General features: G+C 43.5%; 1 protein-coding gene across 3 annotated transcripts in view; it reads left to right on the plus strand.

Annotated features, from left to right (window-relative positions):
* The window catches only part of Eif2b3 (eukaryotic translation initiation factor 2B, subunit 3 gamma, 58kDa), a 124,605-nt gene extending 101,003 nt beyond the window's left edge, over nucleotides 1-23,602 (plus strand). For all 3 annotated transcript variants that reach the window (XM_005398724.2, XM_005398721.2, XM_005398723.2), the window contains exons 6-12: nucleotides 526-615; nucleotides 3,487-3,614; nucleotides 5,498-5,688; nucleotides 8,529-8,606; nucleotides 9,111-9,259; nucleotides 17,302-17,405; nucleotides 23,439-23,602. In XM_005398724.2, coding sequence (XP_005398781.1) covers nucleotides 526-615; nucleotides 3,487-3,614; nucleotides 5,498-5,688; nucleotides 8,529-8,606; nucleotides 9,111-9,259; nucleotides 17,302-17,405; nucleotides 23,439-23,491 — 793 coding nt within the window. In that variant the 3' untranslated portion in view covers nucleotides 23,492-23,602. The remainder of the gene's footprint in view (nucleotides 1-525; nucleotides 616-3,486; nucleotides 3,615-5,497; nucleotides 5,689-8,528; nucleotides 8,607-9,110; nucleotides 9,260-17,301; nucleotides 17,406-23,438) is intronic.
* Nucleotides 23,603-24,637: the final 1,035 nt, after the last annotated feature.

Here is a 24,637-nt window from a genome sequence, read left to right on the forward strand (position 1 = left end):
TTTTCACCTTATTCTTTCTATTTCTCCCTTGGCTGTTTGTTTTTATTAAATATTAAACCAGGTATTAGCCAGGCATGGTGGCTCACACCTGTAATCCCAGCACTCCAGAGGCTGAGGCAAGAGGATTGCTGTGAGTTTGAGACCAGCCTGGGCTACAAAGTGAGCTCAAGTCTAGCCTGAACTGCATAGCAAGACCCTGTCTTAAAAAGACAAAAAGTGAGACAGAGGAGAGGCAGGACAGTGTTAGTTATAAGCATTGTGGGTAAGAGTTTGTGATAGAAGATGGATTGATGATTTGATGTCTCGTTAAATTTCAAAAGCATCATGAGATAGGGTTTTTAGGAAGAAGACCTTTTATGCTTTTATGTGGTTGGACCAAAGCTGATGTCCTCTGGTAGGGTCTCCCAGGCTGGAGTGTAGGCAGCATGGGTCTGACCTTATCAAATTCCAGACGCCTACAACTGCTGACAGAGTAAAACCCATGTTACCCAATTGTGAGCCCTTTCTGTCCTATTCCTTTTGCAGGTACCCCAGAATACATTTCCATACAGCCCTTGTGGATGCCCATCTCTACTGCTTGAAAAAATATGTTGTAGATTTCCTAATGGAAAATAGGTAAGAAAGGCAGAGGTGAGAAAGTCAAACATATGGGGATTTTTATGTGTGTTTGTTTGTTTGTTTGTTTTTCTTTGTCTTTTTGAGACAGGGTCTCGCTATGCAGTTCAGGCCGGCCTTGAGCTCACTTTGTAGCCCAGGCTGGTCTCGAACTCGAAACGATCCTCCTGCCTCAGCCTCCCGAGTGCTGGGATTACAGGCATGCGCCACCATGCCCGGCTCTGTTTGTTTTTATATTGCTGAGAATTGAACCCAGGGACTTACACATGCTAGACAAGCACTATACCACTGAGCTACATCCCTAGCCCAAGTGAGCCATGCAGTTCTTAACAAGCTGTAACAGTTTTAAATGGGGATGGGGAAGAGTAGGGATTGAATTCAGAATCTTATACATGCCAGACAAGCACTTTACCTTTGAGTTACATCACCTGCACCCCCCGCCCCCATCCCGCCAAGCTTCTCTTTGTTATTGTTGTTTTGAGACAGGGTCTCACTAGGCAGTTCAGGTTGGCCTTGAACTCATGAGTATCCTCCTCCCTCAGCCTCCGGAATGCTGGGATTACAGGTGTGCACTACCATGCCCAGCTAATGTTGTTTAGGGGTTTGGGAAGGTTGTGCCCCACCTGTTTTGTTTTTTTAAGGTACTAGGGATCAAGCCCAGGACCTCCAGCTTGCTGGTTAGGTACTCCACTGCTGAGCTATATCCCCAGGATCTCCCCTCAACCTCATTAATGCTAGATTCCAATTTATATAAATAGTACAGTTGGTTCTCACTTTTGTTTTAGAAATGAAATGGTGTTATCTATATGCTGTTATTTTGCTTGTACCTGTCCCATCCTTGTATTTTTGGGAACTGTGTTATAAATTAGCAAAATACTTTTAAAACTTACAGTAATTCACAGTGCCTCTTTCTGCACAGTTCCAGGCTTTTCTTCCCTCTTTTTACAAGGCTGAACTCTCCTACTGTTACGCTACAGTATCTGTCTCTAAGTACGTTTCCTCCCACTGTGCAGGTATCCTCTGGATGGGCCCACTTAGCAAAGGATCAGAGGCAGACTCCCGAGGAGGGAAAAGAGAGAAGCGCAAGTCTACCTCCAGCTTTGAAACAAAAGCCCACCCTCCCTGAGCGTACTGTCATGAGTGCAAAGAAACAAAACTTACACTTCTGCATATTTTGCTTTGAGAACATATTTGTGGGCCTGAAATACCAAATTACTTTGTTTTTTTTTTTTTTTTTGAGTCAGGGTCTCACTGTACAGTTCAGGCTGGCCTTGAGCTCACTTTGTAGCCCAGGCTGGTCTTGAACTCGCAACGATCCTCCTGCCTCAGCCTCCCTAGTGCTGGTATTACAGGTGCGTGCCACAGTGCCTGGCTGTTTTGTTTTGTTTTTAGTCAGGGTCTCACTCTGTAATTCAGGCTGGCCTTAAACTCACATGTACCTCAGGATGGCTTTGAACTCACAATAGCATTCCTCCTGCCTCAGCCTCCCAAGTGCTGGGATTACAGTGTGCTTCGCCAAGCCCAGCTTTACAGTAGCCTTGTACGACTTCTTGGCACAGCTTTGAGCTGCCTTCACTCTGACTAGAGAGCAGGAAGAGTAATTCTGTTCATTCTGTTTTGGTCCATAATGCAAATACCATGGTCCTAAAATCCTCCAGCTGCCCATTCTTTGCCCCTTCTTCCAAAGGAACTGACTTGTTTTCCAGTGTAGGCGGCCAAGGAACATTTGCTATCCACACTGGCTTGGAGCATTAAAAGGGGAGAAAAAGAGCTAAGAATAGTGTTGTTTCATTGTATTCGTATGGAAATTTTTAACCTCCATCAGAGGATCAGGAGAAAAGTCACCTTGAAACTCAATACAAGAATTCGCAGCTTGGGCCAGTGATACAGTTTAGCAGCACAGCACCTGCCTGGCAAGCGCATGGTCCTGAGTTCAATTTCTGGTACAAAAAAAAAAGAACTCCCAGTCTACATAGAATTTTTCAAAGGTGTTTGGCTTGATCCTTTAAAAATAACAGAAGCCATATACAGTGTAGCCCGAGGGTTCATAATTTTCCCTCCCCTCAGCTTCTGCTTCGGCCTTGCCTTCCTGCCTATGGGTCTGTATAGTCCTGGGTCAGTGGCTGAGTAGCTCTGAGGGCCGGCCTGTTTCTGAGGGCACAGTAGAAGTCAAGCTTACGGGCTCATTCATTATCTCATCTCTCAGAAGATGAGGGCTAATTTTTCTAGCCTTTTCTGTCTCAACTTTTCTAACAACTGATCGTGTCACTTTAAAAAAAAAATTGGTATTCATTTGTAGATGAAAGGTTTTTTGGTTTTGGGGGGTTTTCTGGTACCAGGAATCGAACTCATGATCTCAGGCTTACCAAGCAAGCACTTATGCCACTGAATTACATCCCCAGTCCGTAGATGAAAGATTTTTATTTTTTTTGTTGTTGTTTTGTTTTTTGTTTTTTTCTGGTTTTTTTTTTCCAGTACCAGGAATCAAACTCACGACCTTGTGCTTGCCAGGCAGGCGCTGTGCCGCTGAGCTAAATTCCCAGCCCCCGGTGAAAGATTTTTAACGAGTTGGAAATAAAAGAACTTCCTTAACCTAATAAAGGAGATTGTCAATAAACTAGAGCAGTCATTATTGTAAATAATAAAACCAAGAGCCTTACTAGAGGGAGAAATTCTGATTCAGTGCACCACTCCCAGCCTGAGGCTGATAAAGAAAGCTCAGATCCTCTTCTCCAGAAATGCCAAATCATTCTACACTTGATCTCCTTCAGTTCACAGTGGGGGGCCAGGCTTGGCTGTGCTTGCATGCAGAGATTTGGTCCCAATATGTTCTAGTCAAGTGTCTCATATTTGGTAACTCTTTCTTCCTAGATCAATCACTTCTATCCGGAGTGAGCTAATTCCATACCTAGTAAGAAAACAGTTTTCCTCAGCCTCCTCACAACAGGGACAAGAAGACAAAGAGGAGGATCTAAAGAAAAAGGAACCAAAATCCGTAGGTCAGTGCTAAGGGTTGGTGTTCTGAGAGGGGCAGGGGTAGGAGCACCTTTGGAGAGACCAGGTGGGCAGTTTAGCCCAGCCCAAGAGGCCTGTCTTTTTCTTTCCCCATGGAATATAATCTTTTTAATATGTTGCTGAATTCAATTAGAAAGTATTTTTTAAGGATTTTTGCATCTGTGTCCATCAAGTACATTGGGCTATTCTGTAGTTTCCTTATTTTATTGTATGCTTGTCTGGTTTTGGTGTCACAGGATGCCTGTCTTATGGTAGCGGCCTTTTTTTTCTAGTCTGTGGGCCAAGACAAGCTAGCTGAGCCCACTCCTGAGTTCTGGCTAAGCTTTCCCAGGCAGATTCCATCACCGTGCTCTTCAGGGGTGGGCTAGGCATGCTTCCAACCCCACTGTCTCATTCATAGCTCTGTCTCTGCTCCCTGCTTCTTCAGGTTCTGGGCAGACCAACTTTTGGTTAAACTCAGCCTCTTCTGTCAAGGAAGGCAGGTGAAGCAGTATATCATTATGGTCCGGCCAGAGACCAACTAAACAGTCTCCATCCCGGGATCTGGAAATGAGCTTTATCTTGTTTGCTGTCATATTCCTAGTCTGTGGCCCAGTTCTGTGTTTGTATATGCTCTGAAAAAAGTATTTACCAAAGGAATAAAGTGAGACAGTATAGAGTACGTAGTGGTTAATATCTTGGGTTCAGTGGGCCACCTGGCTCAGCTCACTGCAGGAAGGGCTGGTGGGCTTGAGCTTGTGGCTAGTACACAGGAGAGGGCTGTTTGGAGACCATCACGTGCCGAGCAGTGGACCCAAGGAGGAGCCAGAATGGGCTGTGGTGGCCAAAACAGGCCCCTGACCCTGGACAGCTCTGCATTCTAGTGGAGGAAGAGTTATTAGAATTGTTTCAAATGTCTTGTGTTATGAGTAACAAGAATGGACGAACTTCATTAATTTTCTATTTATTGTGATCATACCTGCAAAAGTATTTTGTATACAGACAATTATTCAAGAGTAATACCTGTTTGCTCTTCAGGTCACCTGAGGGGAAAAATTTACTAATAAATTTGAAGCCTTTTTTGTGTTTTTGAGGGGGAAAAAAGAATAATGGTTAAAATTATAGGAGTTGGACTTTTGTGCCTTTCCTCATGATAGCCCACCTGCACCCTTCAGGGTGTTCTTTTATCTTGCTTTTTCCTCACTCTGCAGAGTCAGTTTCTCTCTCTTCATTTTTACTTTTTCAGATAAACTTTGTAGAAAAAAAAAAAAAAAAAAGATTATAAGACTTGGCCTCATATAACCTGGGTTTGATTCTGCCTCTTGTTATCTCTGTGACCTAAAGTAGGTTACTCAAGACTTCTCAGTTTTCTTGTCATAAAATAAAAGATCTAAAAGGGTTGTTAGAAGAGTTTCAAAACTGGAGCCAGGTACTCCGGCTGCAGGTTGTGTGCTCTTTCTGTCATGGCACAGCTGCCTGATGCGGTAACAGATGAGCTGCACAAAGCAAGCATGGCTGGTCAGTAACACCTGGGCACCTGCTTATATTTTTTCATGATTTGCAAGCATCATTTATTTTATTTTCCTTAGCAGTACTTACTGACCAAACTTGCTTTTAGGACCTCTGAGTAAGCATTTTATGTAATACAAGAAAACACACTGCCTCTTTCCATTTGACTTAGTCTTCCCAATTATAATGGGATTTCCCCAGGGTGGGTGCTTCACAGATGAATTTCAGGGTGAAGTGTTAGCTGTATCCTTTTTGAAAACTTGCCTGAGTCTGTATCTTCTCTGCCATCTCTTTCTCTCTATCTCTCTCTGTCTGTCTGTCTGTCTCTCTCTTTTTCTCTCTCTTATTTACTTACTTAGTTTGGATGTTTGTTCTAAAGATATTTACAGTTTTATAAAAGAAGCCAATACTCTGACCTCGGCCCCCTATGACACCTGCTGGAATGCCTGTCGCAGAGATAGATGGGAAGACTTGTCCAGATCACGGGTGCGCTGCTACGTGCACATCATGAAAGAGGGGCTCTGCTCTCGAGTGAGCACGCTGGGGCTCTACATGGATGCAAACAGACAGGTGAGAAGATGGGTTTAGAAAAGAAATCAAGGAGCTCCTGCCCTAGAAATGGACTAAGCCTTTTGTCTTATTTCTTCCTTAGGTACATAGTAACTTATTGAGACTCTCGTTCCCAAGGCGGAGCATGACTTGGAATGCCAGGGGTGGTCACTGGAGTACCCTGGTGCAGCAAAAGGGGAAGTAGAGGGCCTGGTCAGTAGATCAGGGCTTTTGAGGCTCCAAGGAAAGGCTTAGATCTCCAGGAAGGCTAACTTCTGGCCTCTGGCTTCAACAGCTGTCTCCCATTCTGTCCAGCATGGGAATACTCTATCTATAGGACTTACTTCATCAACAAGCAAATAAATACTGTGTAACCTTTACTTTGTTGAGTTAAACAAAGACATAGAAGGTTTCCTTAAGAAAGTGAAGGAGACCAGGTGTTGTAGCACTGTAATCCCAGCACTCAGGAGGCTAAGACAGGAAGATTGCTCCAAGTTCAAGCCTAGCCTGAACTATATAACGAGAGTATCTCAAAAAACAGAAAATGAAGGAGCATGGTGGGGGCACACCTGTATTCCTGGCATTCTGGGAGGCTGAGTTTGAGGCCAGCCTGGGCTACATAGAGTTCAAGTGCAGCCTAGACTATGTGGTGAGACCCTGATTCAAAAAAACAAAAGGGTGGTAGGAACAGACAGAGACAGAAGGACAGAGTGGCTAGATGGCCACACCTCAAGGAAGGAATGTGTATGAGACTGTCGGAATCACACTAGTAGGGAGTCTTGCCTGTCTTCCTATCCCTGCAGTCTGTGAGATACAGAGGTAACAGCTTCCACTCAGAGATGCAGTGCCCTCCACGTCAAGCAGGCAGGACAGGGAGCAGGTAAAAAGAGGACAGTAAAGAGATGGAGGGTGTAGGTGAGCGCTTTATTATGTAGTGAGCATAGGAGGAAGATTTTAGGAGGAGGGATGATAAAACCAGGAAACAATACAGAGAAGTAAAGGATTGAGGTAAGATTAGGAAAAGATAATTGAGGGAACTACATTGGGTACCATTCAAGGATGTTAGGAATGAGATGATAAAAACAGCTTACAGCACTGTTCCTTGCTGAACTCTATGAAAACTGTCGTGGCGGGTGCAGACTGAGGTAGGCAGTGTCTTGGACGGAGTGACACATATTAAAAATTGAGATGTCCCTGAAGAAAACCTGGCCCCAGAATCTTCAGGAGCCTCACCAAAGAGTGGGTGTAGCCTCAGCTCCAGACCTCAAGTTGGCATTAATGTGGATTGGTTATAAACCCGAGGAATCCCAAGCTAGAGAGCTATGAGAAACACAATTATATTTACTCAGTACTAGAGTCTGTCAGGCTGGTCTGGAAGCTTGTTTATAGATAGCCTACAAAGCCAGGCATGGTGGTGCACACCTGTAATCCCAGCACTCGGGAGGCTGAGGCAGGAGGATCATTGCAAGTTTGAGACTAACCTGGGCTACAAAGTGAGCTCAAGGCCAGCCGGAACTGCATAGCAAGTTCAAAAAGACAAAAATAAATAAAATAGATAACCTACTGCTGGAAGAGTGTTCCCTGAAGTGCCAGCAGGGTCTGTGACAGCAGACAACACTAAAGGGCCATGGTTCCTGTCTTAGTTACTTTCTCATTGCTGAGACACAATAGCTGACACCCACAAGGTAAAGAAGGAGAGGTTTATTTAACTCACAGTTTGTCGGTTTCAGTCCATAATCAGCGGTTCCAAGGCAGGATGGCATGGTAGTGAGGCGTCACAGAGAAGGAACAGTCCATGTTGTGTCAAACAGAAGGCAGCAAGAAAGCAACAAACCTTCCTTTCCCTTTTATTCCATGCAGGCTACAAACCTTTTTGGGTGTGCCATCCACACTTAGGGTGGAGTGTCTGTCTTCAGTAAATGTGTTCAGCCACACCCAGAACTATGCTAATTCTAACCAGTGAACTAATCTAGTAGCACAGGGGCTGGGGATTTAGCTCAGCGGCACAGCGCCTGCCTCGCAAGTGCAAGGTCGTGAGTTCAATTTCTGGTACTGGAAAAAACAAACAAATAAACAAACAAAAAAACCCATTTAATTTAGTAGCATATACCCTCAGTCTTAGTATCACATCCTAGATCCCGCCAGCTCTGAAAAGCTCTACCTATGAGCCCATGAAGCTTTGGGAGGACATTGAGATATAAGCCACAACAATTGCAGTACAACAAAAGAGATCCCAGGACCAGAGCGTGGAGGATTAGCTTTCATATGCCAGTTTAACCTCCCTGTGCCACCATACACAGTGCTCTGACCAGCAGTCTGCCTGTACTGGAGAATCACAGGGCTTTGCCCTCCTAATGGGTCAGTAGCCAAAGCCCCCGTGCCCCTAATCTTGTCAGTGTTATTATGAATAGTATGACTTCTCCTGCATATTTTCTTTTGGCTGGAGAAAAATGGATTCCTTACCAGGATCAGTCCTGATGTGGAATTTTATGAGTGCTCTATCCTCACTCATGCACAGCCAGAGTAGTCCAGGAGCTGAGCAGGAACCTAGGATGACTGTGCCCAGCACGCATGGTGTTCCTTGTCCCCATCAGGCCTGCTTTCCTAAGAAGTGGTGCATGTGTACCTCATAGGCTTGTCTGCCCACCTGCAGTATCAGACATGACTCCCACAGAAGAGCACTCTCAGCTGAGAGGCTGAGGATCAGGCCAGCTAGAAGCTGCTACAAGAACAACCCAGACATGGAGCAGCCTCATTCTCCCTCCTGGAGAGAAAGCTCTGCCTGAGAACTTCCCACAGCTCTACCTAAGGTGTTTTTAGGTATTTTCCTGGTCTTTAGTGACTGAATCTCTTTCTTCAAGGTACCCAAATTGCTGTCTGTTCTTTGTCCAGAAGAATCACTGGTCCATTCATCAGCCCAGATTGCCAGCAAACACCTGGTAAGTGTTAGCATGAGCAGGGCTGTCATAGGACAGTTTCTGGAGGACATAGAAATTTAGCCTTGAGCCCTGTACCTCCTTAGCCCTAGAGAAATCCCGTCTGGGTCTGGTAATAAAATTTCACTTAAGACTTCCTGGGAAGACACTGACCCTGTAAGGAAAGGTTCATCTAATTTTGGGCTGAGATGCATGAATGTTCAATCTCTGTCCTTCCACCCTGATTTGAGGACTATCTTCAGAAGAACATATTTTTGCATGGCTGTATACACGTGTCTATTTTGTTTTATTTTCTTTGTTTTCTTGGCAAGGGAAACTCACACTTCACTGTAGGTTTGAGCTGGTCTCAGGGGTGGTGTGAACTTTCAACCTGAGAAATACTAATGATGGTGGTTTAGCTGAAATGTCTTTATGGAAAGATTCCATTAGACCCTAGCTCAAGGGATCTGGGGGAGATTTACAGTTTGTTGGGATGCATAGACAAGGTTTTCTACTTGCCTTTTGCAGGTTGGAGTTGACAACCTCATTGGACCAGATACACAGGTTGGAGAGAAGTCATCGATTAAACGCTCAGTCATTGGTTCCTCCTGTCTCATAAGAGATAGGGTGACCATTACCAATTGCCTTCTCATGAATTCAGTCACTGTGGAAGAAGGGTATGTTTCACCTCATGCCCTCTTGAGACAAGACTCCTGCTACTCCCTAGGAGGCTTGGAGGCCAGCCCAACTCAGGAAAAGGTTGACCTTGGGGAGGGGAAAAAAGGGAAAGGGAAAAAACAAGTAGTACCTAGGCCCCTTAAGGTCATAGTTTTGCCCCCATAATGACATGTTCTCTCAAAGCATTTCGAGCACTCTCTTCATTCTTATAACAGTCAAGGTCCTGAGAAAAGCTGCTCTCTTCCCTCGGTATCCTGCCTGATGAGAACAGGCAAAGGACAGGTAATGAGCCTTCGGTAGTGCGGAATGACACTGCACCAGTGCCTAAGTGCCGCCTTCTCCTGTCTCAGTACCCCAGAGCAGCCCCAGGCTGGCCTCAAATTTGCAGCAATCCTTCTGCTTCAGCTTCCCCAGTGCTGGGATTGTAGGTGTGCACCACCACATCCAGCTAACATTGTTAATAGCAGCGTATTGTTGTAATTTTGCCCATATGCTGAAGACAAAATAGATGCATGCCAAAAAATTTGAAAAAAGTAATTTAAGCTGGGCGTGGTGGCACACGCCTGTAATCCCAGCATTCAGGAGACTAAGGATGGAGGAGTGCCACAAGTTTGAGGCCAACCTGGGCTATATAGTGAGTTTAAAACCAGCCTGAATTATAGAGCAAGACTCTGTCTCAAAAAAAAAAAAAGTAATTTTACTTTATCAGTGTTAATAAGAATTGTTGGGGGCTGGAGATTTAGCTCAGCGGCACAGTGTCTGCCTGGCAAGCGCGAGGTCATGAGTTTGATTCCTGGTACAAGGAAAAAAAAAAAAAAAAAGAATTGTTGTATTTCTAGATTGAGATCATAAAGTTATAATACACATTGGTCTGTAGCTTTGCTTAACATACAGCATAAATGTGTTTTAAAAAAGGAAGTAGCTTAACACTGACGTACTGTATCTGCAGATCCACGTGTCATTGATCACAGTGAAAAACCGCATGAACTTTTTGGTCTGTTGGTCCCATTGTGTGTGTGTGTGTGTGTGTGTGTGTGTGTGTGTCCATGCTAGAATCAAACAGCCTTACTCATACTGCCGTGTGAACTTTTCTTATGTTTACTGTGTCTGCAAAGTAAGAGCAAGAAACTATAATGTAAAGATCTGTTTTTATGGTCTTTAGGGAAATAAATAAAACCCCTTCAGATCAGAGAGAAAGAGACAGAAGAGACCAGACCCAAAGATAAAGTCTGTCTCTTTTCTGAACCAAGGTCATATTCTCTAACCTATTTCTCCTATCTTTGTCTTTCTTCCTCTTCCAAATCTGTTTTTCCAATATCCTCTGGGTTAGTGCATAAGTTTTGGAGTCAGAATAAGAGACCAGTTCTGGATCTGTCACTTAATAGCCTCTGAGAAAATTGATGGCCAGGGATGTAACTCAGTGGCACAGCGCCTGCTTGGCAAGTGCGAGGTCCTGAGTTCAATTCCCAGTACTAAAGAACAAAGAAAATTACCAGGGATGTAGCTCAGTGGCACAAGCGCCTGCCTGGCAAGCGCAAGGTCCTGAGTTTGATCCCCGGTACCAAAAAAAGAAAATTTCATGCCTTATTTTTACATTATAAAACTGAAGTACCCCATAGGTTTATTGAGAATACAAGCACTAAGAGAATTAATAAGCATAAAACACTTACCCGTGCTACACATGGGCTACACATGGAGTTCAAGGCCAACCTAAACTACACAGTGAGACTCTCTCAAAAAACTAATCAGATAGTGTATCATATACATAATTATTTCATCATAGTGAGAAAAAAAAAATCCTAAATTCACAACACCTAAACTGAACAAAGTATCAAGAAGACATGCATTTTTTCTTTTTTAAAAAATTGATATAAAAAACATAACAATTATACATATTAATCGGGTACCCTTTAATTTTCTTTTTTCTTTCACTGCTAGGGATTGAACTCAGGGCCTTTTCACTGAACTAAATCCCCAGCCCTTTTTATACATTTTATTTGAGACAGGATCCTGCTAAATTGTCCAGGCTGGTCTCAAGCTTGGGATCCTCCCTTGCCTCAGCCTCCCAGAATACTGGGACTACAAGTATGTGCCACCACACCATGCACACATGTGTAACTGGTCAAATTGGTCAAACATATCTTTATCCTCAAACTTTGTTTGTGTGTGTGGTACGGGGGATTAAACCCAAGACATTCACACTGAGCTACATTACCAGCTTTTAAATTTTTCTGTTTTTTTGGTCTTTTTGAGACAGGGTCTTGCTATACAGTTCAGGCTGCCTTGAGCTCACTTTGTAGCCCGGGCTGGTCTTGAACTCGCAACGATCCTCCTGCCTCAGCCCCTCAAGTGCTGGAATCACAGGCCTGTGCCACCATGCCCGGCTGGTTTTGTGTTCTTGTAGTGCTGGTGATCAAATCCTATGCCTCCTGCATGCTAGGCAAGAGCTATATATCTAGTACTAATAGGCTGTTTAAAGTACTTTTCTCTCCCTGCAGAGCTTGTTTCTCCTAAGCTGCTTTTTCTACTAATGCTTCCTGTTTACAATGGGAGTATGCAAACCCATAAACTTACGGTAAATTAACAATATCCTGAGCTGGGTGTGGTGGCAGATGGTTATAATACTGGGAGGCTAAGGAGTTCAAGGCCAGCCTGAACTATGTATTGAGACCCTGTCTCAAGAAACAAAACAAACCCCAAAAAACAAAACAAACCAAACCAAACCAAAGAAACAACAAAAATATATCCTAAAAAAAAAAAAAAAAAAAAAATCCTAAGTGAAAAAAGCATTTAATAAACCTTACCTACCAAACATCATACATGGCAACCCAGCACACTGCAGAATATGGGCTGCTTACCCTTATCATCGCATGGCTGATAGGCAATTGCAGCTTGCTGCCAATGCCGGCATCAAAAAGAACATTATCATTATACTGCATATTGCTAGCTTTGGAAAAGATCAAGATTCAAAATTCAGAATTCAGTGTATTTTCTACTCAACAGGTATTGCTTTCACACCATTATAAAGTCAAAAAATCCAAGTTGAACTATGTAAGTTTGGGATCACCCATACTTGATTTGATTTCTATTTTCCATGATAGAGGCTTTTCTTTAGACTTCTGGAAATCCTTAGTCATCTCTTCATATTTAGGAATGAAATTTAAAAGAACTGATCTGAGTATCTAACCACAAAAATGGAATATGTCATTCATAAACTTAGTATAACACAATCTGACTGTAGTCATTTATATAGAAAATTTTTTTTTTTTTGTCTTTGTGAGACAGGGTTTCACTATACAGTTCAGTCTGGCCTTGAGCTCACTTTGTAGCCCCAGCTGGTCTCAAACTCGCAATGATCCTCCTGCCTCTGCCTCCTGAGTGCTGGGATTACAGGTGTGTACCATCATACCTGGCCTTACATAGAAATTTTTAATGTAAATAAATTTGTTTTTTCTTCTTGGGTGGTCAGATGTCACAGAGAAGACTTTTTTCTAAACTCCAGAAGACTTTATGCTAGGCCAGTAAAGTGGGCTGGGGTTAGGACAGAGTGCAGTGGTTAACATCCGCACATTCATCAACTTTCCTGGTTTCTTAATTTTTTTAATTTTTTTTTTTTTTTTTTCCGGTACTGGGAATTGAACTCTTGCCCTTGCGCTTGCCAGGCAGGCGCTGTGCCGCTGAGCTAAATCCCCAGCCCCAACTTTCCTGGTTTCTATTATATTTCTTCCTTCAATCTGTCTGTTATCTTCTACCACTTATTCTTCATAAAAAGTAAAGATAGAGCCTCTCTCTAAAGTTTCTCCCAAAGCTGGGTGTGGAGCTCACATTGGTAGTCAGCTATTGGAAGGTGCTAAAGAACTGTCTGGGCAACATACTCAGACCTTCATCTCTGTTTGTCTCACAAAACAATATAGAACAACAACAGCAACAACAACAAATCTCTGATTCCATCCCTGTTCTAATACAAAACTTTCAAAGGCTCCCCCATGACCTTTAGAATAAAGTTGGAATTTTAAGGTTTCACTTCATCTGGCTCCAATAATGAGTCCTGGCATTTAAAACAAGAAACTTGCTGACCCTTTAGATTGACTTTAGCCCTTAGAAGTCATCTAGCTCAGCTCCTTGCATTTTCACCGATAAATAAATTGTGACATTTCAGACTTTTTTCTCATTGCATCCCTGCTACTCCGTGCCCTATTCCAGACTCCTACATGAGACTAGTACACGTCACCTTCTCTTAGAAACTGGAACTACACTTACTTTATCCATTTGGTCATCTAGTTCCAGAGTGACTCACAAGGCTTTGTAACTCCCACTCTTTCTCTCATCTTACCTCAGACCTTCTAAGGAAGGCAGTACCATAACTTTCCTCTCTGCTCTAATTAACCACCCCCTTCATTCTCTCCTGTGAGAGGGCAGACAAAGCAGCAGCTCCCTAGCACCACTTAAAGTCCAGTGTTACTGTTCTCAATGACCTAAAGAAACTTGGTCAGTTTCTTATGGCTCCCTAAGAAACTACTGGTTGCTTAGATGAGAGAAGCTGAGAGGAATGGTCTAGCATATCCCAGAGTGATTTGCTCTTTTGAAGGAAGCATATAACCTTAGCTGAGGGGCTGGGGATTTAGCTCAGCGGCAAAGCGCCTGTCTGGCAAGCGCAAGGTCGTGAGTTCGGTTCCCGGTACCGGAGAAAAACCAAAAACAAAAAACCTTAGCTGATCTAGTGAGGTTTCTAGCTAGGGAAGGAAGTAAAAGGTTTAGAGAGCTATACAGCTGCTACTTTTCCACTAAAAAGGTTGATGTAAAACTGTAGGCAACGCACCTAAGGCTAATGAGTAGGAAGACCATTAGAGATTACCCAATCCTGCAAATTAGCTCACAGTGATAAAGTCAGGTAGCCTATATATCCCATATGAACCTTTCCCATTATTTAGGGGTCATTTAGCTTTAATTACTTGTGGTAAACTTGAGAAAGGTAATTTAAAGTGCAGTCATGTGAATCTTATTACCTTGCTATTATTAGGTGGGGACTGAGTGTCAGTAGGAGAATATGTTTGTATAGAAGGAGGTTTCTCATATTCTTAATGTGCTTGTCTCTGCCCCCATTAGTGAGCTGCTGAGGCTTTCTGAACAGTAGACTGGACACCTGGCCAAGGTCCTCTCTGGGAAAGGTGTAGGTGAGACTCTACAGAGAAAGCTTCTCCTTGTCTTTTTCCTTTTCCCCACTGTCTGTGACAGCTGATGTTCAGAATCAAAAGTCTAATGAGATTGAACTTGAGTTGGCAGAGATGAGTCCAGTCTCAAAATGGAGAGGACACATTAAGATATTAGAATGTGAATGTGAGCCCCTTTAAGGACTTTAGATGATCAAAATCTTAATGCATGAATTAAGCGGCAGTTCATATAACTTAAAGGCCATGATCCAAAGGAACCAGAGCAGTTGAGAAAGTTATTTATTTGTGGTCTGAGCTTTGAAACTCACTTTTAAGAGAGCATTTGACAAATGGGGCACAGGCACAGATTGTGTGGTAAATAGAAATCCTCACAAAATGCCCCAGGGGCTTTGTTTTGTGACCTACTCTTGTGTTGAAGTGGTGGATAGGGCAGTGTGTACCGACCACATAAAGCTGATGGGCTGAATGTAACCAAAGAGAGCTGTTTCTACAGAAGATTCGGTAAAGCCTGGTGCCCATCTAACAGTAAAGAAAAGTTTTGTTGGTATTATTAAAGAAGGTACAGAAGAATAAAATTTGAGAGACTACTTTGAGAGACTAGATTGAAACCATAGAAGTTATGGAAGACAGGCAGAGTAGAAAAAAGGGAGGATATGCTTTTGTAACTTTTTTTTTTGTCTTTTTGAGACAGGGTCTCGCTATGCAGTTCAGGCTGGCCTTGAGCTCACTTTGTAGTCCAGGCTGGTCTCAAACTTGCAATGATCCTCCTGCCTCAGCCTCCCGAGTGCTGGGATTACAGGCGTGCGCCACCACTCCCAGCTGCTTTTGTAGCTTTTGATGATTATGATACAGTTGATAAAATTATTCAGAAATACTATACTATAAGACCACTATGTTCTCTCTCGCAAGGTGGCCCACGCTCACGCTATAAGGTGTACTTCTTTTTCTACTTTTACATGGCACAAACTTGCTCTGCAGAGCCCTTTTCTTTTCCTACCTTTAATAGAGTTTTGATACCATTTAAAAAAAAAAGAAAGAGGGGCTGGGGATTTAGCTCAGTGGCACAGCATCTGCCTGGCAAGCACGAGGTCGTGAGTTCAATTCCCAGTACCAGAAAAAAATAAGCCCCAAAAAAACAAAGAAAGAAAGAAAAAAAAAATACTATTATTGGTTATAATTGGGAAGTTGAAAGGACCTTTTATAAACAAGAGATGCAGTCTGCTGGATCACAAAGAAGTTGTGGAGATGGATCTGCCAACTTTATGAGTCATAGAGGAAACTCAGGAAGTGGAGAGAATTTTGGCTGTGGTGGAAACTTCGGTGGAAGAGTAGGCTATGGTAGTGGAGGAGGTGGCAGCAGAGTAGTTAAGAGGAGGTGATGGTGGATATAATGGATTTGGAGGTGATGGTGGGAACTATGGCAATAGCCCTGCTGCAGTAGTAGAAGAGGGCCCAGGGATATAGCTCAGTGGCGCAGTGCCTGCCTGACAAGCGCAAGGTCCTGAGTTTGATCGATAGTACAAAAAAAAAAAAAAAAAAAAAGTAGAGGAGGAGGCTATGCTATGATTTTGAAAATTATAGAGGACAATAATCAAATTATGGACCCACAAAATGGGGCAGGTTTGGTGGAAGAAACTCTGGCAGTTCCTACGCTGGTGGTTATGGATCTGGTGGTAGAAGTGGTGGATATGGTAACAGAAGGTTTTTAAAAACAGAAAAGGACTATAGTTCTTAGCAAGAGAGAGAGCCAGTTGTCAGGAAAGCTGCAGGCTCCTTTGAGACAGTCATCCCAAATGCATTAGAGGAACTGTAAAAGTCTGCCACAGAAGGAATGATGCTGCATAGCCAGAAAAGTTACTGCAGCGTAAACAAGAAACATTTCTGGTTCAGGACTGTTACAGCCACAGTTTGCAAAGAGCACAGCTATTGACCAATGCAGTGTGATGTCAATTCGGTATACATTCCTGAGGTCTTTTTTTTTGTTTTTTTGAGATAGGGTCTCATTATGTACTTCATGCTGGCCTCAAACTCATGATGATCCTCTTGCCTCAGCCTCTTGAGTGCTGGTATTCAGTGCCTTATCATGCCTGGCCAAAATATGTGTTCTTTTCAGGCCTTAGAGAAAGGTCATTTTCTCAACTCTGGAATTCTCTAAAGCCCAGTCCTCCTTTGATCTACCATTATGTTTTCTAGTGGCTTTGTTTACATTTTCTAGTTTTCTTGAAGCATGTAGTCATTACTTGGACTGACTGGCAGTGTTTGTTTTAGTTGTTTTTCCCATTCCCCTACCCTCCCTTCAACTCCTCTTCCCTTTCCCATTTACAAAAGCTTTGTTTCCATTTTTTTTTTTTTTTTTTTTTTTTTGAGACAGGGTTTTGCTATGCAATTCAGGCTGGTCTTTTTTTTTTTTTTTTTCAGGCTGGTTTTGAACTCACTTTATAGCCCAGGCTGGCCTTGAACTGGCAACAATCCTCCAACCTCAACCTCCCAAGTGCTAGGATTACAGGTGTATACCACGTCACCTGGCTCTCCATTTTCTCCTTCTTTTTTCTCTGGTTTTTTTTTTTTTTTTTTTTTTTAACTTTTCCTTTCTTCCCTATCCCCCTTCTCCCTCCCTTGTTCTCCTCTCCATTTGAACATTTTCTTCCTTTTTCACATTACCTGTTGTACATTTTGGTCCTTATTTACACTTTTGGTTTCTGACACCAGGGAAACAGTGCAGTATTTACACATACATGTTGATTTATTCACTTAAGAGTATTGGCCAGCAGTTTTGGACCTAGGAAGGAACCTGAATCCCCAGCCAGTAGTGGGTAAGGATGGTGATGAGAGCCGTGCTTTCCTTAATGGATTTGTCCGCTGTGTTACAGAAGCAACATCCGGGGCAGCGTCATCTGCAACAATGCTGTAATTGAGAAGGGAGCAGACATTAAAGACTGTTTGATTGGAAGTGGCCAGAGGATTGAAGCCAAAGGTAAACAAGTTACAATCACTGATGTCATTTCTTACCTATCTCCCTAGCACAGATAAGGCTTAATAGAGAAGATGGGAGAAACAAGCACATACATGCACTGCAGGTGAGAGCACAGATTTATGAAGCCATCTTTGAAGAGCAGTTGACTTCACTGTGGTGTTTTTTAATTGATTTTCTGAGACAATCCAGTCTGGCTTTGAACTGGCTGTGTTGCCTGCGCTGGCCTGGAAGTCATGATGCTTGCCTCATCTTCCCAGCTGCTGGGATTGCAGGCTTGCATCACCATGCCTGGCTATCATTATCAAATTTTTAAACTTTGATGTAACAGTTCCACTTCTAGGCATTTATCTTATACATTAACTCATACATGTAGGCAGCCACACTATCAAAAAATTGAGCCAGGCGTGGTGGCACACACCTGTAATCCCAGCACTTGGGAGGCTGAGGCAGGTGGGCTGCTGCAAGGTCGAGACTGACCTGGGCTGCATAGTGGGGTCAAGGCCAGCCTGAACTACATGGTGAGACCCTGTCTAAAAAAAAAAAAAGTTAAAAACAAAAAATTGAGAATATTCAAATAGATTTAATAGCCTGAATTGACACCAGTGCTTCACAGTAGCTTTTGGATGGGAGACAGAGGGCTTGTAAATGCAGTGAAAGCTTGGAACTAATTGGCCTCCTAAAGGCTGTGAGCACTTCATCTGGCTTTTTTTTTTTTCCCATCTGACTTTTTTTTTTAAGACAGGATCTTGCTATGTACCTCAGACTGGCCTTGAACTCATTGTGTAGTTCAGGCTGGCCTCAAACATTCTGCAGTCTTCCTGCCTCAGCTTCTGAGTGCTGGGATTGCAGGTATGCACCACCATGCCTGGCTGGCCTGTTTCTTAAGGGAGATAGTCCTCTGGATTCCCAGACTGAAAGAGGAATAGTGGGATATAAGAGCCATTTTGAGGGGCTGGGGATTTAGCTCAGCGGCAAAAGCGCCTGCCTGGCAAGCGCAAGGTCGTGAGTTTGGTTCCCGGTACTGGAGAAAAGCCAAAAAAAAAAAAAAAAAAGAGCCATTTTGAGGTGGTGCTAGATACTGTGCTATTAGCTACAAAGCCTGTAGAAAAACTACAGTTCTTGAGAGCCAAACAAAAATCAGGTGGGCAGGGCAAATTTTAATTCTTAATTTGATTCTGGGTATGTGTGTGTATTGCTGAGAATCAAACTCAGAGCTTCATACATGCTATACAAACACTCTACTACTCTGTCCCCTGCTGGGTTGACCAGTATATACAGGTCAGTGCTTTACTGCTTTTGGAAGGGGGATTATTTGTTGTTTGCTTGGTTTATGGGGGGCTGGGGGGAGGTGTTTTTTTGAGAGAGTCTCCCTATGTAGTCCAAGCTGGCCTTAAACACAGGGTAATGCTTCAGCCTCCTGAGCACTGATAACAGACACACGCCACCACCACACCAGCTTTTGGGGTTTTTTTAGACAGCATCTCCTGCCTAGGCTGGTTTCAAATTCCTGGGCTCAAGCAATTCTCCTGCTTCAGCCTCCTAACTGTCTGGGGACTACAGATGCATGCCACCCTCAGCTAGAGAAACAAATTCTTACCCATCAGTACAGCACCCCACTAGCCCCCACTAGCAAAGAGCTCAGTAGATGACAAAAATCCCTTACATGGAGAAATTTCAGGAAAAAGTATTGACCCTAGGAAGTAATGCTATCCCCTCTCCAAATACAATCTTTTGTTTGTTTTTTGGTTTTTTTGACAGGGTCTTACTAAGCAGTTCAGGCTGGCCTTGAACTCACCAGGCTGGCCTTGAACTAGCAGCAATCCTCCTGCCTCAGCCTCCTAAGTGCAGGACTCTAGGTGTGAATCACCACACCTGGCTCTAAATTCAATCATTTTCATACTCAGAGTCACACATCCATAGCATTTCTTTACCCTGAAATGTGACTTACAACCCAGTGCAGACCTTACTGCCAATTTCTACTACACTAAGAGAATAAGCCCCTCTCCTTTGTGTTTTGAGGTTTTTGTGGGGGTTGGAAGTGCTGGAGGTCAAGTCCACAGCCTCACACATGCTAAACCAGTATTCTGCCACTGATTACCCCCCAGCCCATAAGCCCTTTTACATTAACTCTGGCTTTTCTTACTTTACCCCAGCACTTTCAGTGATTATCTCTAGCAAAAATCTTGGAACTAAGTGCGACCTCTTGTTCAAGCAATAGACAGGTCACAGCCAACAATCAAAAGCTAAAAGAAAAAAAAGACTGGAAGACTCTTAAATGGATGATTCATCTGAGTCACTTCTTACTGTCCAGAACAAAACTTCGATCGTAGCCTGGTGTGGTGGCACACACCTGAATCCCAGCACTCAGGAGGCTGAGGCAGGAGGATCCTTGCGAGTTCAAGGCCAGCCTGGGCTACAAAGTGAGTTCAAGGCCAGCCTGAACTGCATAGTGAGACCCTGTCTCAAAAAGACCAAGAAAAAAAAAAAAAGAGAGAGAAAAGAAACAAAGCTAGAATGGTAGGCAAATCAGAAAACATATCCGAGGGGCTCGCTGTCACACTTGGCCACTACCCAGGCATGGAGGTACACACCTGTAATTTCATCTACTCAAGAAGCTGAGGCAGGAGGATGGCAAGTTTGAGGCCATGCTGGGCAACTTAGCAATACCTTGCCTTATAAAATATAATGGTTAGGGATAGTTCTGTAGTACAATATTTTCCCTCATGCATGAAGCCCTGGGTTCAATCCCCAGTACAGGGAGGGGTAGGCCCCCATCATTAAGGATTTTTTTTTTTTCCCTTTTGAGACAGGGTCTCACTATGCAGTTCAGGCTGGTCTTAAACTCACTTTGTAGCCCAGGCTGGTCTTGAACTCAGAACAATGCTCCTGCCTCAGCCTCCCGAGTGTGGGATTACAGGCATGCACCACAACTCCAGTTAGGATCTTCATTTTACTATACCACAACCTTCTGGGGCTGAAGCAGAACTTTATGAAGGCAGAATTTCTGCCACATCTATCAGGGGTACAGTCACACCACAAATATTGCAAGAAAGATATTGGACCTTAATAGGCCACAAGAAGTTGGCCTGGAAAAAAATCTGTTTTTAGCCTATTGGTCAGCCTTTTTCTGTCCGAACCAACAGAAGACTCCAAAACTCTCTTATCCTCTACATCTGTGCCATACCTGCAGGCACCACACTTCCAATTTCCCATTACTGGTTCACTACCTTTCTTAATTTCTTCTTTTTTGAACTCGCTATGTAGTTCAGGCTGGCCTCAAACTCACAACGATCCTTTTGCCTCAGCCACCCTAGTGCTGGGATTATAGGCGTGCACCACCATGCTCAGCTTGCCTTTCTTAGTTCCTTGTTTTGTTTTGTTTGCATGGTTAGGAAGTAGAACCTAGGGCCTCCTCCAGCTAAGGCAGGCATTCTACTCTACCACTGAGCTATTTCCACAGCCCACTGCCTCCTTTCTCCAGTGTACTGTTTTTCCTTGAAAGTTTTCTGTAATTCTTTTTATTACACCTTACACCCCATTATTGGCCAACTTCCAGAATGCTCCGCTAAATTTTTTGAGCACTTTCACAGTCTTCCTCTGCCATCCCTCATTTTTCCCCAATGTCTTAGATAATTTTATTGTATTCATCAGTGAATGACACAGTTATCCAGCTGCTCCGTTTTATGATTACTATACGCCCCACCATGAGTGCAGGGGATTGAACCAGAGCCTCTGCACTGAGCTGCATCTACAGTACTTTTGCTTTCTGTTTCTCTTTTTTTTTTTTTTTTTTTTTTTTTTTGAGACAGGATCTCGCTATGTAGCTCAGGCCAGCTGTGAGCTCACTTTGTAGCCCAGGCTGGCCTCGAACTCGCAACAGTCCTCCTGGGATTATAGGGGTGCACCACCACTCCCAGCTGCTGTTTCTCTTTTTGAGTCTCACTAAGTTGCTCAGACTGGACTTGAACTTGCAATCCTCTTGTTTTAGCCTCCCAGAGTACTGAGATTATAGGTGTGCACCAGCAGCCCACTTTATGATTCCCTGAACTTCGTGTGTGTGTGTGTGTGTGTGTGTGTGTGTGTGTATTACTGAGATTGAACCCAGAGCTTTGTGCATGCTAGGCAAGCACTCTGCACCTGACCTATCTCACCAACTCTTCTCTGAACTTCCTTACTAACCTTCACTTCTTTCAGCTTTAGCTCTGCACTTATATTACCAGACCCTATCTTAGTCGTTACCCCAAACCTCTGAAATCATTCATGTGTCAGTAGCTATTAGACACTATGGATATAATCATAACTACTGTCTCTTTACTGCCTGGAAGATTCTTTTGGTGAAAGAGAGAACAATATAATGTAGAGTTAAAGGTATGTATCAGATACAGTGGTTTCACAAAGCAGAAAGTGGATAGTTCATAAGGGAAGGAATCATCCAGTAATTGTCTTAGTTACTTTTCTTGTTGATGAGACAAAATACCTCTCTTCTGAGTGGCATGATAAAAACTCATGCTGTTCCACCCCATCACACCCAAGATGAAGATCATCCTTTTGTCCAGTATATCCATGCTGTACACATTCCCCCCGCAGTGGTACTTAGTAGCCATCTTGGCTGTCAGATCCACCTTCATGGTCTCTCAGTGCTTGTGTTCATGTAACCCTTCCAGAGTAGTCTACAGTTTGTCACACCTTTTTGGGGGGGCGGGGAGCAGTTTGGGTTGGGTTTTTGTTTGGGTTTTTTGAGACAAGGATTCGCTATGTAGTTTAGGCTGGCCTCAAACTCATGGCGATACTCCTGCTGCAGTCTCCCAAGTGCTGAGATTACAAATGTGTGCCCCCACACCCAGCCAACATCTGTCTTTCACCTTCATCTCATCCTTTAAGCACTGTATCATCTTAGATCATCTCAGAAAAGGGTGAATACAATGAGAAGATATTTTGATACATAGAGACTGCTACATTCACATAACTTTTTTACAGTATTACTATTGCTGTTGTTCTATTTTATTATTAGTTCTCATTAACCCCTTACTGTGCCTCGTCTTTAAATTATTACAAGGCTGCATAAAAATAAATACATAGGAGAAAATGTATTATATATAGGGTTTGGTATTGTCTATGGATTCAGGCATTTGCAGAAGATCGTGAAACTATTCCTTACAAATAAAAGAAGAAGGCCGGGCGTGGTGGTGCACGCCTGTAATCCCAGCACTCGGGAGGCTGAGGCAGGAGGATCCTTGCAAGTTCGAGATCAGCCTTGGCTACAAAGTGAGCTCAAGGCCAGTCTGAACTCCATATCGAGACCCTGTCTCAAAAAAAAGAAAGAAAACAAATAAAGGAAGATTTCCGTATTTCCATAATGTATATAAGCTCACTTTCTCCTTTGAGCATCTCCAGTTATCCATTAGCCTCATTTCTTCTCTCCTTGTTTCCTGTCCTCTGATCACATCGCAATATTTTATGTTCTCCTTTCCTGCATCCCCATGTCTTTGCCTGTGCTAGTCTAACAACCCAGAATGCTTTCCTTTGATCACTGCCTGGAAGAACTCTGTTCATCCTTTATGCTGGAGACCCAGCTTCAGATGTCCTCCAGTGGAAGCTTCCACAGCATCAGTGTGTAGAGAATCAGTCCCACTCTTCTAGGTAGGAGGATGCTGTCCCTCTCACAGCCCCTTCACCACATCATAGTCCCAAAAGCTTCTCAAGAGCAGAGCTACAGAGCCAGGGATACAACTCAGCAGCACAGCGCCTGCCTGGGAAGCTCAAGGCCTTGACTTCAATTCCCGATACCAAAAATAAAAGAGCAGAGCCACAACAGAGAGGAATAAATCTTTACTAACACCAAATTAAAAGCATTTGGATTTGCAATGACATCTTTTTTGTTCGTTTGTTTTTTGTTTTTTTCCGGTACCAGGAATCGAACTCACGACCTTGCGCTTGCCAGGCAGGTGCTGTGCCGCTGAGCTAAATCCCCAGCTCCTGCAATGACATCTTTTCCTGCCAGTTCTCAGAAAACCTTTCCCTTTTCTTTTGTAGCTAAACGAACAAATGAGGTGATTGTGGGAAATGACCAGCTCATGGAAATCTGAATTCTGAGCAAGTCGGACTCCTTCCTTTTGGCATCCACAACTACAGATGTTGGCTGGCCCACCTGTTTGACTCTGTATTTATTTTCCAATAAAGAAGGACTTCCAAACACAGGCCACTTGTGGAGCAGTTCCAGGCTCTGCGTCGTGTAGGCTCCAGGTATACACAGTGTCTATTCACACGTATGATAAAGACCATTCAGAGCAAATGTGTGGAACAGGATAACACGGTGGCCTACCTCTTATGTACAAGGTTATCAGGCCGTGAAAGCAGCTTTTATGTGATAGGAAGCTACTTTCTGACTGGCTGGCTCAGCCCGGTCCATAGGCATTTCCCACCTAAAAATGACATAGAAGTTCTTCAGTCCCTGACACTGATCATGCTTTCTGTACACATAGCCCTAGGTGCTGGTAATGCCGCCCATGAGCATCAGCCTAGGACTTAATGTTTTCTGCTCTAATACCTGTCATACACACCCAGCACCTGCCGCTACCATACTATTCACTCCTGTCCTTCTACCCTATAGCCACTTTCTCCAACTCAACTCCTGACCCTTGCAGCCTCTAAAAGCAGTGAAGAGGGGATCCCCTGCCTAGCCAATAAGGCTGTCCTCATGGGTTTTCATGGGGGAAGTGCATAGAGACCCATGATCTAAGCCAAGCCAGGTCCCTCTCTACCTCTCCTTGGTCAGGACTGTTCAGCCAGGTAAAGGAGACCCAGGAACCAGTATCATTTTTTGAAATTGTTCCTGACTCTTCTCTGCCATATTTTTATGTCCTAATTATACAGACACTGCTGCTTCAAATAATTAAGGAATGAGATTTCTATATTCACAGCTCTGTGGAGTCCCATCCACTTTCTGTCCACCACCCCTGCTCCTGAACATTAGTACAGTGCTCTTCTCTCCCTTCACTGCCTTTGCGATCTGCAGGTGTTTGGTGGAAGATAAAAGTGGCTCCTGAGGTGCGATTTCCCCTCAGAGAACTATCAAAGTGAAGGTTTCCCTTGATGTCCTCACTGTGGGCGGCAGTAATTATAAGGGATGGTCTGAAATACTGGTTTCTACATTGCTTCAAAACTCTCAAGGCTCTCAAGTTCACTCAAGCAGTCTTGCCTGATCTTCACGTTCTCACTGCACTTGTGTGAGA

Source organism: Chinchilla lanigera, unplaced genomic scaffold (assembly GCF_000276665.1).
Source record: "Chinchilla lanigera isolate Chin_1 unplaced genomic scaffold, ChiLan1.0 scaffold00063, whole genome shotgun sequence".
NCBI classification, from domain to species: Eukaryota; Metazoa; Chordata; class Mammalia; order Rodentia; family Chinchillidae; genus Chinchilla; species Chinchilla lanigera.